Source organism: Geospiza fortis, unplaced genomic scaffold, assembly GCF_000277835.1.
Source record: "Geospiza fortis unplaced genomic scaffold, GeoFor_1.0 scaffold265, whole genome shotgun sequence".
Taxonomy (NCBI): domain Eukaryota; kingdom Metazoa; phylum Chordata; class Aves; order Passeriformes; family Thraupidae; genus Geospiza; species Geospiza fortis.
This window is the reverse complement of record NW_005054393.1, coordinates 2,362,955-2,377,429: the sequence shown is the minus strand read 5'-3', so window position 1 is coordinate 2,377,429 and position 14,475 is coordinate 2,362,955. Positions and strand designations below refer to the sequence as shown.

Sequence of the window (14,475 nt, the reverse complement as noted above, 5' to 3'; positions counted from 1 at the left end):
ACAGGTCCAGCCCATGGGCTTCCAACTGTGACTGAAAATGAGCAATGGAGACCTTGGTGCACAACTTGGGTGCACCTCAGCTCTCCACATCTCTGCCTCAGCAGGAGCAGCAGCAGAAGACGGCTGTGGGCAGGGGCAGCACCTTAGGAGCAGCCAGGTGTGCTGCATGGGGCAGCAGTGCTTAATGGGATCACCACTGCTCAGCTGCCAAGCTCCCTTGCCAGATGGCACTGTCTCCGCACTGGAGCGGAGGTGGTGATGAGAGTGTGTGTGAGCATGTGACTGATCAGCAATACGCTTTTCTTACTTTCCAGGCATCTCCCTTGTCTGGGTGTGAGCAGACCGTGAGACCTAACAAACCTCAACCCCACTGACAGCAAGTTTGCAGAGCCTCTAATTTCCGGTGTTTACCAGGCAGGTCCCCTGAGCCTCAGTCAAAACCTCACTGGTGGAAGAGCTCCCTGTCTTCCCACCCTTACTCAGCACACTGCCAGCAGCACCCCCCACCCCCAGACATTTGCATTCAATTACCCTGAATTTCATCACAGAAAGAAAATTTTGCCTGGCCACAACTTTGAAAGGGTCAAAAACAAATGCCTCAGGTCACAAACTGTTATATCTGATCCTCCCTCCAGATTTACCATGGGGTTTTTCTCCCCATCCCTGTTATGTGGTGTTGGTGTCAGAGCCTTCTCCTGGCCAGATGAATCTTATAAGAAACTTGGTTGTTAATCAGATTTTGCGGGAATTTAAAGAAAGTTGCAAGCACAAGCAGACGAGCAGGAAGTTCTCACTGTCCTTGTGAAATGACTACCACTGTTTCTCTGTAAAACCACACTTGCACATTTCCTCTACTGTAACTTCTCATGCCATTCAAGTTCCCCAGGGGAAATAAGAAGGCAAAACTCATCAGAGAAACAGATCAGGAGTGAGAGAGATTGATAGCTGACAATACTAATGGCACAGTGTAGGCATTTTGGGGCATAAAATAGGCATTACATCCACATACCTATCTGGGTTGCTATCACTACTAGCCAGCCACAAATCTGAAATTATTTAAATTGTAGACTTAAATACTAAGGGTTCTTAAAAATCAAGGAAACTAGTTAATAAGGAAAGCATTCAGCCTAGGAATAGCATGCATTACAACTGAGTGCTAATGCCAGCAGGGCAGGAGATGAAATTTATACCTGAACTGCATTCACAGTTTTGTAGAATCATTGAATATGCTGAGTTAAAAGGGACCCACAATGATCATGGAGTCCAGTTCCTGTCCCTTCACAGAACACCCCAAAAATCATACCAGGTGCCCAAGAGCATTGTCCATACTCTTCTTGAACTCAGACAGGCTGTGTCCACTTCCCTGGGGAGTCTGAGTTTCCCTCAGTTTAGAGCATGCAAGTGTCAGCACGAGGACATGTCAGGAGAGTGGTGAGCAGAGGGAGGCTGCCCATGTCACCCTGACCTGGCCACCACGGGAAGAGGTTCTGACTCTTGTCTCTCCACCCTTGCTGAACTGCGGTTGTCAGGTGAACAATACCTGACTAACACATACCTGAGGGATGCTAGAGTTGGTTTCCACAACATGGCTCAAACAGTCTTGCCCGGGTCACATTTCTGGTTACATTTTGGTTTGGGCCTTGGTTTATTAATTGGCTCTCATTGAGCGTAGCACTTCAGCCGCAGTGTTGTGTGACGAGTATTGTGGTGTGAAGGCTTTGGGATTAGAAGTCCCGTACAGCTCCCCCAGTTATTTATATGCCTGTGTGCCAGTCGAAAAAGAAAAGCTTTTTGCTATTTTTTTTAATTGCTGTCAAGACCATTCCTCCCTCCCATCCCAGCTCCAAGAGAATTGAGAGCAGAAGCCAATACTGAGATGCTTGTTCAAGTCCTGTCCTGCCACAGCCTGAAGCAAAGTGCTACGCCCCCAGTGACAGCTCAGCTTGACTCCTACTAACCTGCTGTGAGCAGGAGCATTAGCTCAGTTCTTCAGTCCCCCTCTTGCACAAACTGTGGAAGTGTTTCTTGTTCTGCTGGGTCATGCATTCAAATGTCAAAATTGTGACTCATTAAAAGGGCAAGTTTGGGCAGGGGGTTACAGGAAGGAAGAAAAACAGCTTGGAAGAGACTTCCTGTTTATCCACAGCTTGGGAAAAAATTGACACAACAGAATACACACACCCTGGCTCCATTATCTTTGCTGGCACAGTGCTGGCTTGGCTCTGTCCCTTGCCACTCAAGGCCAAATGCATCCCTGCCGCAAGCGTGTTTACTTGAGAGGAGTTTACTCGAGAGAGAAATGCGGTGCCCGGAGCCTGAATGCTCGCAGTGTGCGACCAAACACGCGGGCACCGGGAGCCCCTGCCACAGTGCCACGGCTCTGGCTCCTGGCCACGCCAGGGAGGTCATTTTCTTCGCGGCAATTAGCGAAGTGGTGGCATCACTAAAAGGAGTTGAATAAACACATTCAGCCCAGCTGGGTTCCCGGTTTGCTCTGTTCTCACCACTCTTCCTTCTGGGCGCATGGTGGGGCCCCAGCAAGCTCGGGGCCTGTACACTGTGCTTTCATTCAGGCCTGGTTGGAAAGGGCTTTTAGGAAAGAGGAGGAGGGGGGAAGTAACCCTTTGGCTTTCTTCTTTTACAACAACTGTCTTCTCTTTTTCTTTTCAGGGAGGAAAAATGCCAGCTTCTCTGAGAAAACTGCAGCAAATGGCTGTTTTCATGGGACTGTTCAGCGGCGGGGGATGCCTTGTGATGTACAATCTTATGCAAAGCAAGTCTTGGTGTTGTTAGCAACCTTATTTCTCCTCTGCCCCTTTCACTAGCTTTTGTGTAGTGGGGAAAACAGCAGCATGCGAGTTGTGAGAAGCAGATGAAATTAGGAGAAGAGCTTCTGGGTTCTGCCTCTGGGGGCTTCACTATTTTCATCCTCAGGGCTTTTGCTCTCCCAAGATCTGCTGTGTGCATTTCCAGAGGCACATATTGCGTAGGGAGCAGGCTGTTGTGGTCAGAAGAAAGTCTGGTTTTTGGGGGTTTCCTGAGGGTGATGGTGAAGTGAAAGCTTCACCTGCAGTAATGCAGGTTTCATTTCTTAACTGGGAGTTTGTAACTGGGCAGTAAAAGAGGACCATCTGTGAGAAGGTGTTAAAGTCTGGCTGTTTTGTCTGTAAATCTCTGTGTGGTGCTGGCCCTTAAACACAACACACCTGTGAAGTGCTAAGAAATCATGAGTTTCTCCTCAATGAAGTACAGATTAGAGCAGTCAGCCCTGAGAAGACCAGGACAAAGAGAAAAGCTAGACAGGTGATGTTGCTGTTTATATCTAGTTGTTTATCTCTAGTTGCTATGTGTCTTTGGCCAAGAATCCACATTATTAGTCCAAATTATACATGTTTATTTTTTCTAAAACTGCTTTCAGATAGTTAGCATCAGAGCAGAAGTAAGCTTTGCCTCTCTCTCAGGGGGTGCCATAGGCCTCTTGGCTCTATGCCTCTCCCTTGTTGGTGCTATCAAATGGTATTGCTTTTCACCTACCCTGATACCAAAGGATGCTGCCAGAAAAAAGTGTAGCCAAGCCTGTTTCTCAAGCCCTCAGATAAGCTCTGAAACCTCCCCTTCATTTTACACATATTAATAACAAATCAGACAGGGGTGGAAAGCAGGCTTTAATTTTAGGCAGCTCATGCCCCCAAGCTCTGGAGTACATGACAGAAATATGATCCTTATGCTTTAAAATATTGAATCTGGCTTTAACAAGGACATTAGCATTTTTTAATTTTCAGCTTCAGCGCTGTTAGTCCTCCCTGTGCTACACAGCAAGCCTGAGGGCTGGTTCCCCACGTGCCTTGTCTGTGCAGTCAAGTGGCACATGGCAGTGGCTACTTCTGGCCCTCTTGTAATTTCAGTTGCCACTAAGCAGCTGCCTGATAACTCAGCCAGGCTGCTGAAAGGACATTTTCTGCAGCCAGGTGTGTCCTTCTCTATCCTCTCAACAGCCACAGGAGCCACACTTAGCGCCTTCCTCCCTTGGCTCACACCTGGGGCTATCCCAGTGCCTTCTGCCCAGTGCATAGAACTGCCCCATACATGGACTACTGAGTAGCAAGTGGCCTCCATAGGGGTGGGAGCAGTGGGAAAGAATTCTTTCCCTTCCCTTCCAAATTTGCATGCACGTGGTCTCTGTGCAAGCTTGTACAAATACTCAGGTAATCCTATTTCTACTTACTCTCATCACCTCCACACCCTTTTTGTGGAAGCAGTCTGCTCAGCCAACTCCAGCATGCTTTCAGCTTCCCTGCCAAAAAATGTGGGGACAAATTGATTAGTTGGGCATTTAATGTCTAATGCATGAGGTGCTAACAGGGAACAGCTGAGTAGGAGCACCAGGAAATTAGAATCCATTTCTCCTCCAACCTGCAGGGTGAACACAACATACTTTTCACATGGTCTGAGTGGCTGTTTGCCATGATTTATAGGTACTAAAGGTCAGGCATGCTGCAACCCCTTTGGCTGGAGCTCCTTAGGATGTGCCGGGGGACACAGGAGGACCAACGCAGGTGACAGCCTAGCAAAGCTGTTTCTATGCCAACTGGATGCTCACAGGGGATGCCTCCAATTAGGGAGAGGGGGCAGCACCTTTCTGCCTCATGCTCCAAGATTAATACTGACAGGCAAGAGACCAAGAAACAAACCGTACATCTTGTTTTAAACCCTTTGAAAGGTGAAGGCAAAGTTACCAGAGTAGGATTTAACAACTACAAGCTCTTAGCTTAACTCTGCCCTTCTTGATGTCAAAAGACTGAAGTTAAGCTGATCTAGAAACTCCAGCAAGAAAACCTTAAAACCATTAATAAGCAAATCTCTGTCTCCATAAAGAGAGTCAGGAAGTCTCCAGCTCCTCATCTGTGGCCTGTCCATTTGCAACCATGGTACAGCATTTCACAGCCATACAGAGCAACAGCTGTCCTCCATGTGCAGTGCTGTTGTGGCTGCTTGACCAGTAAGTTAAGTGGTGCTTCTGAGTGCCTCCCTTCTAAGGTATCCATCAGTAGAGTTGTAGCTTCATGGCTGCCACTTGGAAAGCTGTACCAAGACCACAGCTAGAGTTCCACAACAGCAGCTGTTCCCCTCTCAATGTCTGCAAGATATTCTCCATTCTTAAAGTATTTTGTGTACCTCAAATAGAAAAAAAAATAAAAATAGAATTTTTATCAGAACATTTCAGATATTCATCCTTGCCCCTTTTTTCCCCTTCCTTTTAGATAACCTACAATTGCATGAAAAGTGGGGAGACACAGCCGTAAGCTGAGCTGTAGATCAGAATGGAACAGGCTATGTTCAGAGCCCTCTTCACTTAAATGAGCTGTATAACATTTTCTTCTCTGATGTAAGGGTGTGTTTCCTCCTTTAGCTAAATTTCTCCTAATTAATAGTTTTGGACTGTATTTCAGGGAGGGTGTGGTAGTCTGAAGAAAATGTCTTTTTCTTTTTTTTAAAGCTTGTTTTGATTTTAAGTGAACAGTCTCCTCACTACCCTGTTTCTGTCAGCTAGAAAGTTTTGCCAGGACCCAGTATTACCAGCAAGCTTTGGAGCAACTGAAGAGCAATCCTGATGCCCTGGCAGCCCTGGGTGCCCCCCCTCTTAAAGTTCACAACATCCACCTGGCAGATGGGAGCAATCACGTGGACACAGAAAGAGCGCAGGTAACTCTGGGCGGGCGGTGTCACAGGGTGGCTTCCCAACATGTCAGGTGACAAGAGATCAGCCAGGGGATTTTCAGCGGCTCATGAGTCACCTGGGGGCACTGAAAGGCAGCAGGATGGAATACCAGTTGATCTGGAAGAGGAATGGATTTCCAGAGCATAAATCAACTAGCACAGAAACAGCAAGAGCAGCATCTCCATGTTGTGCTGTATAGGCCCATCACACAATGCCAAGGAACCTCTCAAGACAATCAGTTCTCCCCTCACACTGTAAGCTACAAAGTCATTTTCAAAGATGTATCATATCCAGCTTTAAAATAGCACCTGCCTTTCTTTACCCCCCAGATATGTCCCGTGCTAGTTTTTAGGGCTTTATTGAGAGCAGCTTTACAGCCCCTTACCAGCTATGCTGTGGTACAGCATAAATGGTGTGGTTTTTAAGAGCACCTGTAAGCTTGTGTCATTGAGAACAGCTGCCCAGCCTGAGACTGAGCATGAGGGTTACTCAGTGACTGGAGAATGCTGTGCTGGCTGCTGAAGTATTGCACAAGGTTGCCTTGTATCAGCTGAGGGCTGGGCCCAGGCAAACATTGCAAACACAAAAGTCCACTTCCACTTGGCATTGATGCCTCAAGAGTACTTTGGTGTTTTTAGCCCTAAATCCATGACTGGCTGCCCTTCCCTTGTTTTGCTAACACCAAGTGCCCCATGCGACCTCTCCAGGTCCTTCACTAGGGTAACTCATCACATTGGAATAATTTTGTTTTTACTGGTGAGTAGTTATGAATGCCAGGGACTAAGCAAGGGCATTAAGGAATGGATCAGATGGCACAATGAAGGAATGTAGCTATCAGGGTAAAATCAAAAAAACCCCAACATTTAACCAGCTCACATAAAATTACTTTTCCATTTCACTTCAGCCAGGCTGCATTTACATGATACCCTGGACCAAAACATTTCCCATGTTTCATAAATTCCACCAGGGAACATATCTAAGGGAAAAAAGTTGTGCAAAACCCCACACAATCTCATATACCGACTGAAAAGAAGATAACCTTTCCCACGGGTGTTTTCCTATGTCACTGTTTAAGAATGCTGGTCGCTTGGGTGACTCAGGATGAAGTCAAACCCTGCCTTCTACTGACCTCACCCAAGACACAAATCACCAACTTTCTTCTCTGCTTTTTCATGCTCCTAAGTATTCATGTTCTCATGAAATAAACTGGTTAATCATCATTATACCACAGGTCGATTTACTGACTTCACAACATTCCCAGCTCCTGGGTCTGTTGGCAAACACCTGGCATTTTCTCTGTGATTGCATCACCACCAGCAAATGCTACACCTCAATCATTTCTTTTATTCAGACATTAGATCCAGTGCAATTGGCCATGGTTGCTGCTGCAGCTCCAGCTTTGTTTGTTAAACAGATAAATGATAACATTTGTGACACTGAAAAAAAAAGAATCACTGAACACCTCATTGCCTCAGTGTGTGTTAAGGGACTGACATGAAGAGGATCTCAACCTACAGGCTTGTAATGGTTGTGGGAAGCTCTGACAGTTCAGGTCACCTCTGGATGACCATGCATTCTGGTAAGGAAAGGTGTTTGCTCATAAATATTTCAGGGAGCCAGTGGTTTTCCCTGGGGGTTGCAGCTGTAACACGGTACATTCTTTCAGCAGAGAGAGATTAATGCATGGCAGAGCAGACATACTTGTATAGCCACACACGTGTTAGCTGTTAGAAAAGATCAGTCCAATTCTGAAATACAGTAAAAAAAAAATTATAATGTTAAAAGTTAAAAAGGTGTGAGCTCTTTGACTGGAAGGAGTAAATGTCTGTTTCATAATAAGCTTTGCTGAATCTCTAATGTGCTTTTACATTTGCAGATAAAATTACCAGTCTCTGGAACAAAATCAGCGGGCTACCTCTACATTAACGCGGAGATGGACCACTCCCATCAGTGGTGGGTACTGGGGGCTGGCAGGAGAAATGGGAAAAAAGTGGTAGGGGGGAAGAGGAGAGCAGGATGTTTGCTTTAGTCATCTGTGATGCTGAGGTCATGCACACAGATTGAGCAGAAACTCGTATCTGTAGGTCTTATCAAAGGTTATTATTTTCTTTAGGACAAAAAGGTAAGTTAGTTGAGAAATATTTTGAATCTATCTCTCTGAATGTGAATAGAAGAGGAACTTGAGCCATTCCTTTGTGTTGTGTTCTGCAAACTGTAGCTCAGTACATATCCAAATACTGTGAGCCAAGGTAAAGCATGGTCCCCTCCCACCCCACCTGCCCACAGAGGTGCAGAGGCTGTTGAACAGCAGTCCTAACTCTGGTCTGCTGTTAGAGATTGCAGTAAGGGAATCACACATTATATCGCAGCTATACGAGGTGAGCTAAAAACAGCATTTGTTTTTCTGAGCTATCCGAGAAATATGGTCCTTATTGTTAAAAAAAAGTACTAGAACAGATGCATTATAGTAGAAGGATACTCTGATACCATATCATATAGAAGTGACTTTACATTTTCATAGTACTGAAGCCTGAAAACCTCCTTTGTCAACAGTAAACTGATTTCTGGAACTGAGCAAAGAATTACTACATGAACTCAAAAGTTTGACTAGATGCAGACCTCTTGTTAGGTACTTCTGTTAGCTCTGTTTAGAAATCGAAAGCTACGAACTTTACTCATCTTCCACCAGCCATATGGTGATGTTTTCTATTCATAATTAGATGAGCATGACTTACTGGATTTCTCTTCTGAGTAAGTATGGGAAGGAAGAGAAAGGCACTAGGCTGGGACTAGAGAAACTCAGTACTGGACCTGGCCTCCTTCCAAATAAACAGGGATAACCCCAAGGGTCCCCAGCCCTATTTCTTGTGCACCTCACTTCCCTGGTGCCTGAGCTCTGATCTCCTCACTCCTCCTTAGCCCCTCCTCACAGACAATTCCCTGTTATTCCTTGTTCAGAGTTACTGTGAAGATAATTAAGAATTGCAAAATGTTAAACTACAGCAGTACATACACATCTCTTGTAGTTTTGTTTTAAAATGAGCTCTTTTTACATTTCTGCAAATCTAAGGGAAAAAAAAGGCATCTGTTTGTAAAAGGATTTGTGGCAGATAAGTCTGTCAGACTCCACCAAATCCACCCACGTACAGGGTCCTGTGTACAGCTTCACATGGGGCTGAGTCAGGACTTGGTGCCCTTGCACCCCACTGAGGAACTAACAGCAGAATTGCTAGGAGTAAGGAGCAGGTAAGCAGGCCATCCTGGTGGGATGCTGCAGAGTTCATGTGTGCTTTTCCAGGGCAGCTCTCACACTGATAACACACAGAGCTAAATGGCAGCAGGAGTTGAGTGCTCTGTGCAAGAGTAGCTGAGGCACAAAAGCCACTGAAATGCATCTGACTCTGAGTGTGCAGACTGTCCATAGTGTTTTATTTATTACATAAAAGAGAAGACAACTGAAAAAGAAATTTTGGAGTCTGTGAGCTTGTTTGGTCCAGGAGGAAGTGGCATTCACCCAGAGGCAGGCAGTACAGGGATGGGGAGAGTGCCCAGAGGCAAGGGCAGCCAAGGCACTGCAAAATTCCTCTTGCCTGCCCTGAAGTGACCAAGAGAAGGGCTGAGCCCCCAGGCCACACTGTGGGGAGCGAGCAGGTCACCCCTAAGCCCGGTTGCTCGGCCTGGGTTGGGGGTGGGAGCAGAGGGCTGCTGAGCAGAGCCCTGCTGCAGACCCATTGCACAGAGATGCAGCAGCTTAATTACCTAATTGTATGTAGTCAACACTGACTCCAGCAAAAGCAGAGCTGGGCCAGTGCCAGGAGCTTTTGAAAAAATCCTATTTTAGTGCCCCAAAATAATAGTCCTTTCCAGCTGGAAAAGCAGCATGAGCAGTTTCTCAGAAGTGGGTTTGGAGCAGAGCTTAGAGGAAGGAACAGGCTCCCCCTCAGTCTCCAACAAATGCAATTTTCCTTCTTAGAGTAACCACTGTTGTACCCTGTCAGGTTTTCAGCAGTCACATTGAGCAATCACACAGTGTTCAAACTCTTCCAAGCCAGAATAATTCCTTAGCAACACTGTCTGGCTCCAAGGCTGGAGAGGAGTGGAGCAAGGAATGCACCCGCAGGATGGAGAGGAAAAAAGGCACCGGGTCAGGGAAGGAATGTCCTAAGAAAAGCTGGCAGGTTTTTATTTGAATTGCGGCGAATAGGAACATGCATACCAGATCTTTAAATCTGGGCTATGCCACGATATTAGGGAGAACAGCTTTCAGAAGCTGGCGCTCACAAACCAAGTTTTAAAACACTTGAGAGAATTTTTAAAAGCACTGAATGTGTGGAATTATTTGTTTCTCTGAGCCAGCTGTTTCTACACTGACTTGACCATGTTAAAAGTGATTGCTACAAGTTAAAAATCTTCTTTGGTTTGTGTCAGCTGGTGCCTTCAGGATGTCACCTTGAAACTGCGGGATGGTCAGAATATTCCCGTTTACCACTCTCCAATGGAAAGCATTGGTGTGCAAGAAGGCTAAAAATCAGGGACAGCTGCATCTCCGCCTCCCATTGAGCCAAAGGAGCCATTAATCGATTGCATCCTGCTGTGTCTGTGAATGTACACAGTTGTCACAAGTGACAGTTTCACTTAAGCGGTGCTCTCAAGACAATTTTCTCTCCAAGATTTACCTCATTATTGTTGTAATTGTAATTTCTTTCTTTTGCTGGTTTATTCACGTGTTTAACAGAAGCCTAAAATAAATATCTTGCATAAGAGTTGCTGTTGCAGAGAAGTCATGTGTTATGCCCTGTGTGTGCTGGTATTATGAATTTGAAATAAATAAACAAACTGCCAGGAAACTGAGCTTTGTTTTACAGTGGCAGACCAAAGTCAGGACAAGTCAGCTTCTCAAAACTTTGAGAAGACTTGCTGCCTCAGTTTCCCCCCATTTCTCAACAAGGTCTTGCCTAAATCAGGAAGGATGAAGCAGCAAAGTTGAAGCTCAGCAGCAGCACCCTCAACTCCACTTATGAGGTAGATTTGGACATTCACAGTTATCATTACAAAAATCATGAGATCCTGAGGCCACTCAGCTTAGGAATTCCAGGAAGAGACTCCCTGCTCACACTGAAGGTTACTGAGAAGAAGCCACTGCTTCACACCAGCACTGTCTGACAAATTCTGGAGAGGACATTCAGGGGGAAAAACACTCAGGAGGGTGCAGAACAGATGAAGGCACTGCCATGGTTTCCTCTGACTATGACAAGAGATTTTGACTGTGCCATCAGGTAGAGAATTTCCCGTCACCAAGCAAGTTGAGGAATAAACAAAACACCCCAAACTAACAAAAAAGCTCCCCAAATCCAATTAATTTCCAGTCCCATCCCAAACTGCCTATGCAAACAATTGCAAAATTTAAGGCACAGTCTGAGGTACAGAAAAATACAAGTAACTGTCCTGTCTGTAGCAGGAAGTAACACAGGAGCCCTTAAGAACATCCAGACAAAAGAGTGTTTTGAATTCACTGTAACAGAGATGCTTAATCTCTAGATTAAGAGAGGCTGTAGCTAAGGATAGCCCAGAACTTATACCACTCCATTCTTGGTTCCTCACCTCTCCATCTCTTCTTCCAAATTTGAGTCCAAGGAATCCAGCAAGGACAAAGGCACTGCAAAGCTTTTCAAGAGCCATCAGTATTAGATAGAGAAGGGAGAGGTAGAGCAAAGAATTTTAAGAGAACAGTGAGCATTTTCTTGTTTAACAATGACCCAGCCAATTGGGCAAGGTGGCTTTTGAACAAACCTGAAAAGCAAATGCCTAATTAGAAAGGAGATGCTGAAGAGCCACAGCAAAGGCATCTCGGATAAACAATTTTAGAATGAAACAATACATGTGTGCTTTAGTTTGAACTTCACAAAGAGCTGTCAGGATGAACAGCACTTGTGAGACCTGATCCAACCCACATGAAAGCCCAGCACATCAGGGAGAGGATTAGAATTAATCAAAAAAAGACAGCATTGCCCAGCTTTAAGATTGCAATTGCTGTTTACTGGTTTCACAAAACAAACTACAAGCCAAATCAAATTTCATATGATATGAAAACATTAACCTTGCACTACCACTAGCTAGAACAACACCTCAGGGATATGGAGATCTGCTGGCCACCTGGTGCCTCAGACCTTGATCGCCTCTAGTTTTTGGACACTGAAGAAGTTTGGTGGGAAATCAAACAGCTGACAAGTAAAAGCCAAACCAACCACTTCCCATCTGTCAATTACCACTTCCTTGGCTGCAGCTTTGATTTGTTGCTCATCTGCGAAGATACCATGGCTGTGGAGAGGAACCCCAGCCTGTTCAGTCCCTCCCTGTGTCTGCACTGGGAGCATCTGGCGCACATTGCCATTCATCTGCCTTTTGTCACTTCTGTATGCTCAGTGAGCCTGCGACCTGCAGTGGCTGCAAAGTCCTCAAGTGTCCAAGAAATCTGGCCACAGCCGCTCCAGCCTGCAGCACAGCACTTGCTCACCACCTCCCTGTCCCTTGAGCTGGCACACACAGCGTCCCCATGCTGCCTCCACAAGCTGTGCCACAACACCACTGCCTGGCCTGGCTCCAGCCCTGGATTTTCCAGGCTTGGAGGAGTTATCCCCACACAAACCTTACAAGTAACACTGGAGATATTATTACCTTGCTTGGGGGTAGCAGAGCTTGCAAAGAGGCTCCATCTCTCATTTTCTCTCCTGAGCATACCTTTGACTTTGAGGGCTCTCAATCACCTCAGCCAACCCATTGGTTCCCCAGAGCTGTGAGGATGGGCCATATCATCATATCATACCAATTGTTCTCTTAATCAAATCTTAAAACCCAGAGAAGGAGCAAACCAATGGGTGCAGCTGGAAGCCAGCAAATCAATGGAAGGGGAGGAATAAAATCACAATTAAATTCCTGCCTTTGTTTTACTACTTAATAGCCAGAAAACACAGAATTTCTTGCCTCATGACCTTGAAGAACCTCAGAAGTCACTTCCTCTCCATGTTTGAGCTCTTTTAAGATGCACATATTCAAAAGGAGAAAAAAGCATCAGGCTGGTGTGTTCAGTGCCAAGCAGCTTTGGCCATGTGGCTTCCATTAAATACATCACAGCCCAAGGGGGCTGCTTTCACAGAGGACACAGGTGCAGCAGGAGCAGCCAAGGGAGCTGGAACATGCCAGGAAAACAGGGAGAGCAAAGGTTTCAGAACCACCAGCAGCTGCTGAAAGCCCAAAAAACTTCAAAAGGGCACCTGGGCATCCCTCTTGCAGTCTTTTCTTCTGAGGAACACTGGAGCGAGACTGGGTTCTCTTTAATTTCATCATGTCACTGAAACACTGGTTTCTTTTGGTTTTGGTTTTTTTATTCTTTTTTTTTTTCTTTTTTCTCTTTTTTCTTTTTGAGAAAATCTTTATCTTTTGAGAAAAGACCCTGGGTCCCACAAAACACTTAAGTTTGGGAGGAACCTTGGGAGATCATCTAGTCTAACTGCTTCACTCCCACCAGAGTCAGCTTGAACAGATTGCCTGAAAGCATGTCCAGTCAGGTTTTAGAGATCACCAAGGGTGGATACTCCATAACCCTCTGGACAAGCTGTACCAGTGTTCAACCATTCTCACAGTTAAAAAAGCTTTTTCTTATGTTTAAAGAGAATTTTGTGTGCTTGAGGGTGTGCTCACTGTCTCTTGTCCTGATTCTAGACACTGCCAAGACGAATGTGTCTCCATTCTCTTTACTCTGCCTCCACACTGATCCCTCCCCAAGCCTCCTCTAGTTCCAGGTCTCTCAGCTTCATTAACAGGTGGTACAATCCTTTAACCATCTTAACCATGTTCAGTATGTTAAAATACTTCTTTTTATTGGCTTGAAAATTTGTGCAGTTCCTTTTCCAGTTTTTGGTGTGGTTAAAACGAACATCATCTTCATGACCTTTGCTGGATTGCCGGTTTTGTTTCTTATTCTTTAGTTTGATTTTAATCGTTTCTGCTAGGCAGTAATCACCCTCAAGGAAACTACCAAGGTGGCAGACTATTCAGGGCAAGAGTTTAATTTACAGCTGAGGAACAGCAGATACTGCTCAGTACTGTTACAACACTTGCACCTGTTTGAGTTGGAGCTGATGGGCACACAGGGACTGTGTTTTGAAAAACAAAAAAGCTAGATGTTTTGAAAGCACTGCCTTCAGAAAGGCTAAGTGGCTGACATGTTCCCTTTGGAGTGTTTCTCCAAGGAGTGACAGACTTTTATCCAAGTTATGGGCCATTCAGTTCACTTCCTGTTTTGGCAGATGTCCTGCATTGCACAGGGAACACAAGTTACTCGGACTCATCTCCCATTTAGAAATGAGGATCCAGTTCTTTCGTGCCATGTGCTGCATCTTTCCTGCTTGTCAAAGACATAATTTCCCTGAGTTTTCCACAAAATTTACTACCAAGTTTCGGCAGCAGGTCCTGGGCAGTCCTGGAATATCAGGAACAATGGAGCCTTGCCTGCTCTTGGTGTTACTTTGGAAGATGTATCACACCAGGCCAAATGCCTTGGGTTCATTTTAAGTAGCACTAATTCTATAAAAATACTAGACTAATGTAATTTCTTGACCAATCTAAGGCAGTTTTTATTAATTTGCTTTCCTAGAAGATTTAGGAGCAAAGGACCTTATTTCAGTAACTTCTGAGAAACAATCGTTGCCTCTCTTTGCTTGGTAAGGCCCACAAACAGCAGCCAGCATCTTGTGAGA

General features: G+C 45.3%; 1 protein-coding gene across 3 annotated transcripts in view; it reads left to right on the top strand.

Moving 5' to 3' along the window:
- LOC102043810 (cytochrome c oxidase assembly factor 1 homolog) overlaps positions 1-10,482 on the top strand; it is a 35,266-nt gene extending 24,784 nt beyond the window's left edge. For all 3 annotated transcript variants that reach the window (XM_031060875.1, XM_031060874.1, XM_005425696.2), the window contains 4 exons: positions 2,671-2,773; positions 5,552-5,703; positions 7,596-7,672; positions 10,148-10,482. In XM_031060875.1, the coding sequence (XP_030916735.1) occupies positions 2,680-2,773; positions 5,552-5,703; positions 7,596-7,672; positions 10,148-10,244 (420 nt within the window). In that variant the 5' untranslated portion in view covers positions 2,671-2,679 and the 3' untranslated portion in view covers positions 10,245-10,482. The remainder of the gene's footprint in view (positions 1-2,670; positions 2,774-5,551; positions 5,704-7,595; positions 7,673-10,147) is intronic.
- Positions 10,483-14,475: the final 3,993 nt, after the last annotated feature.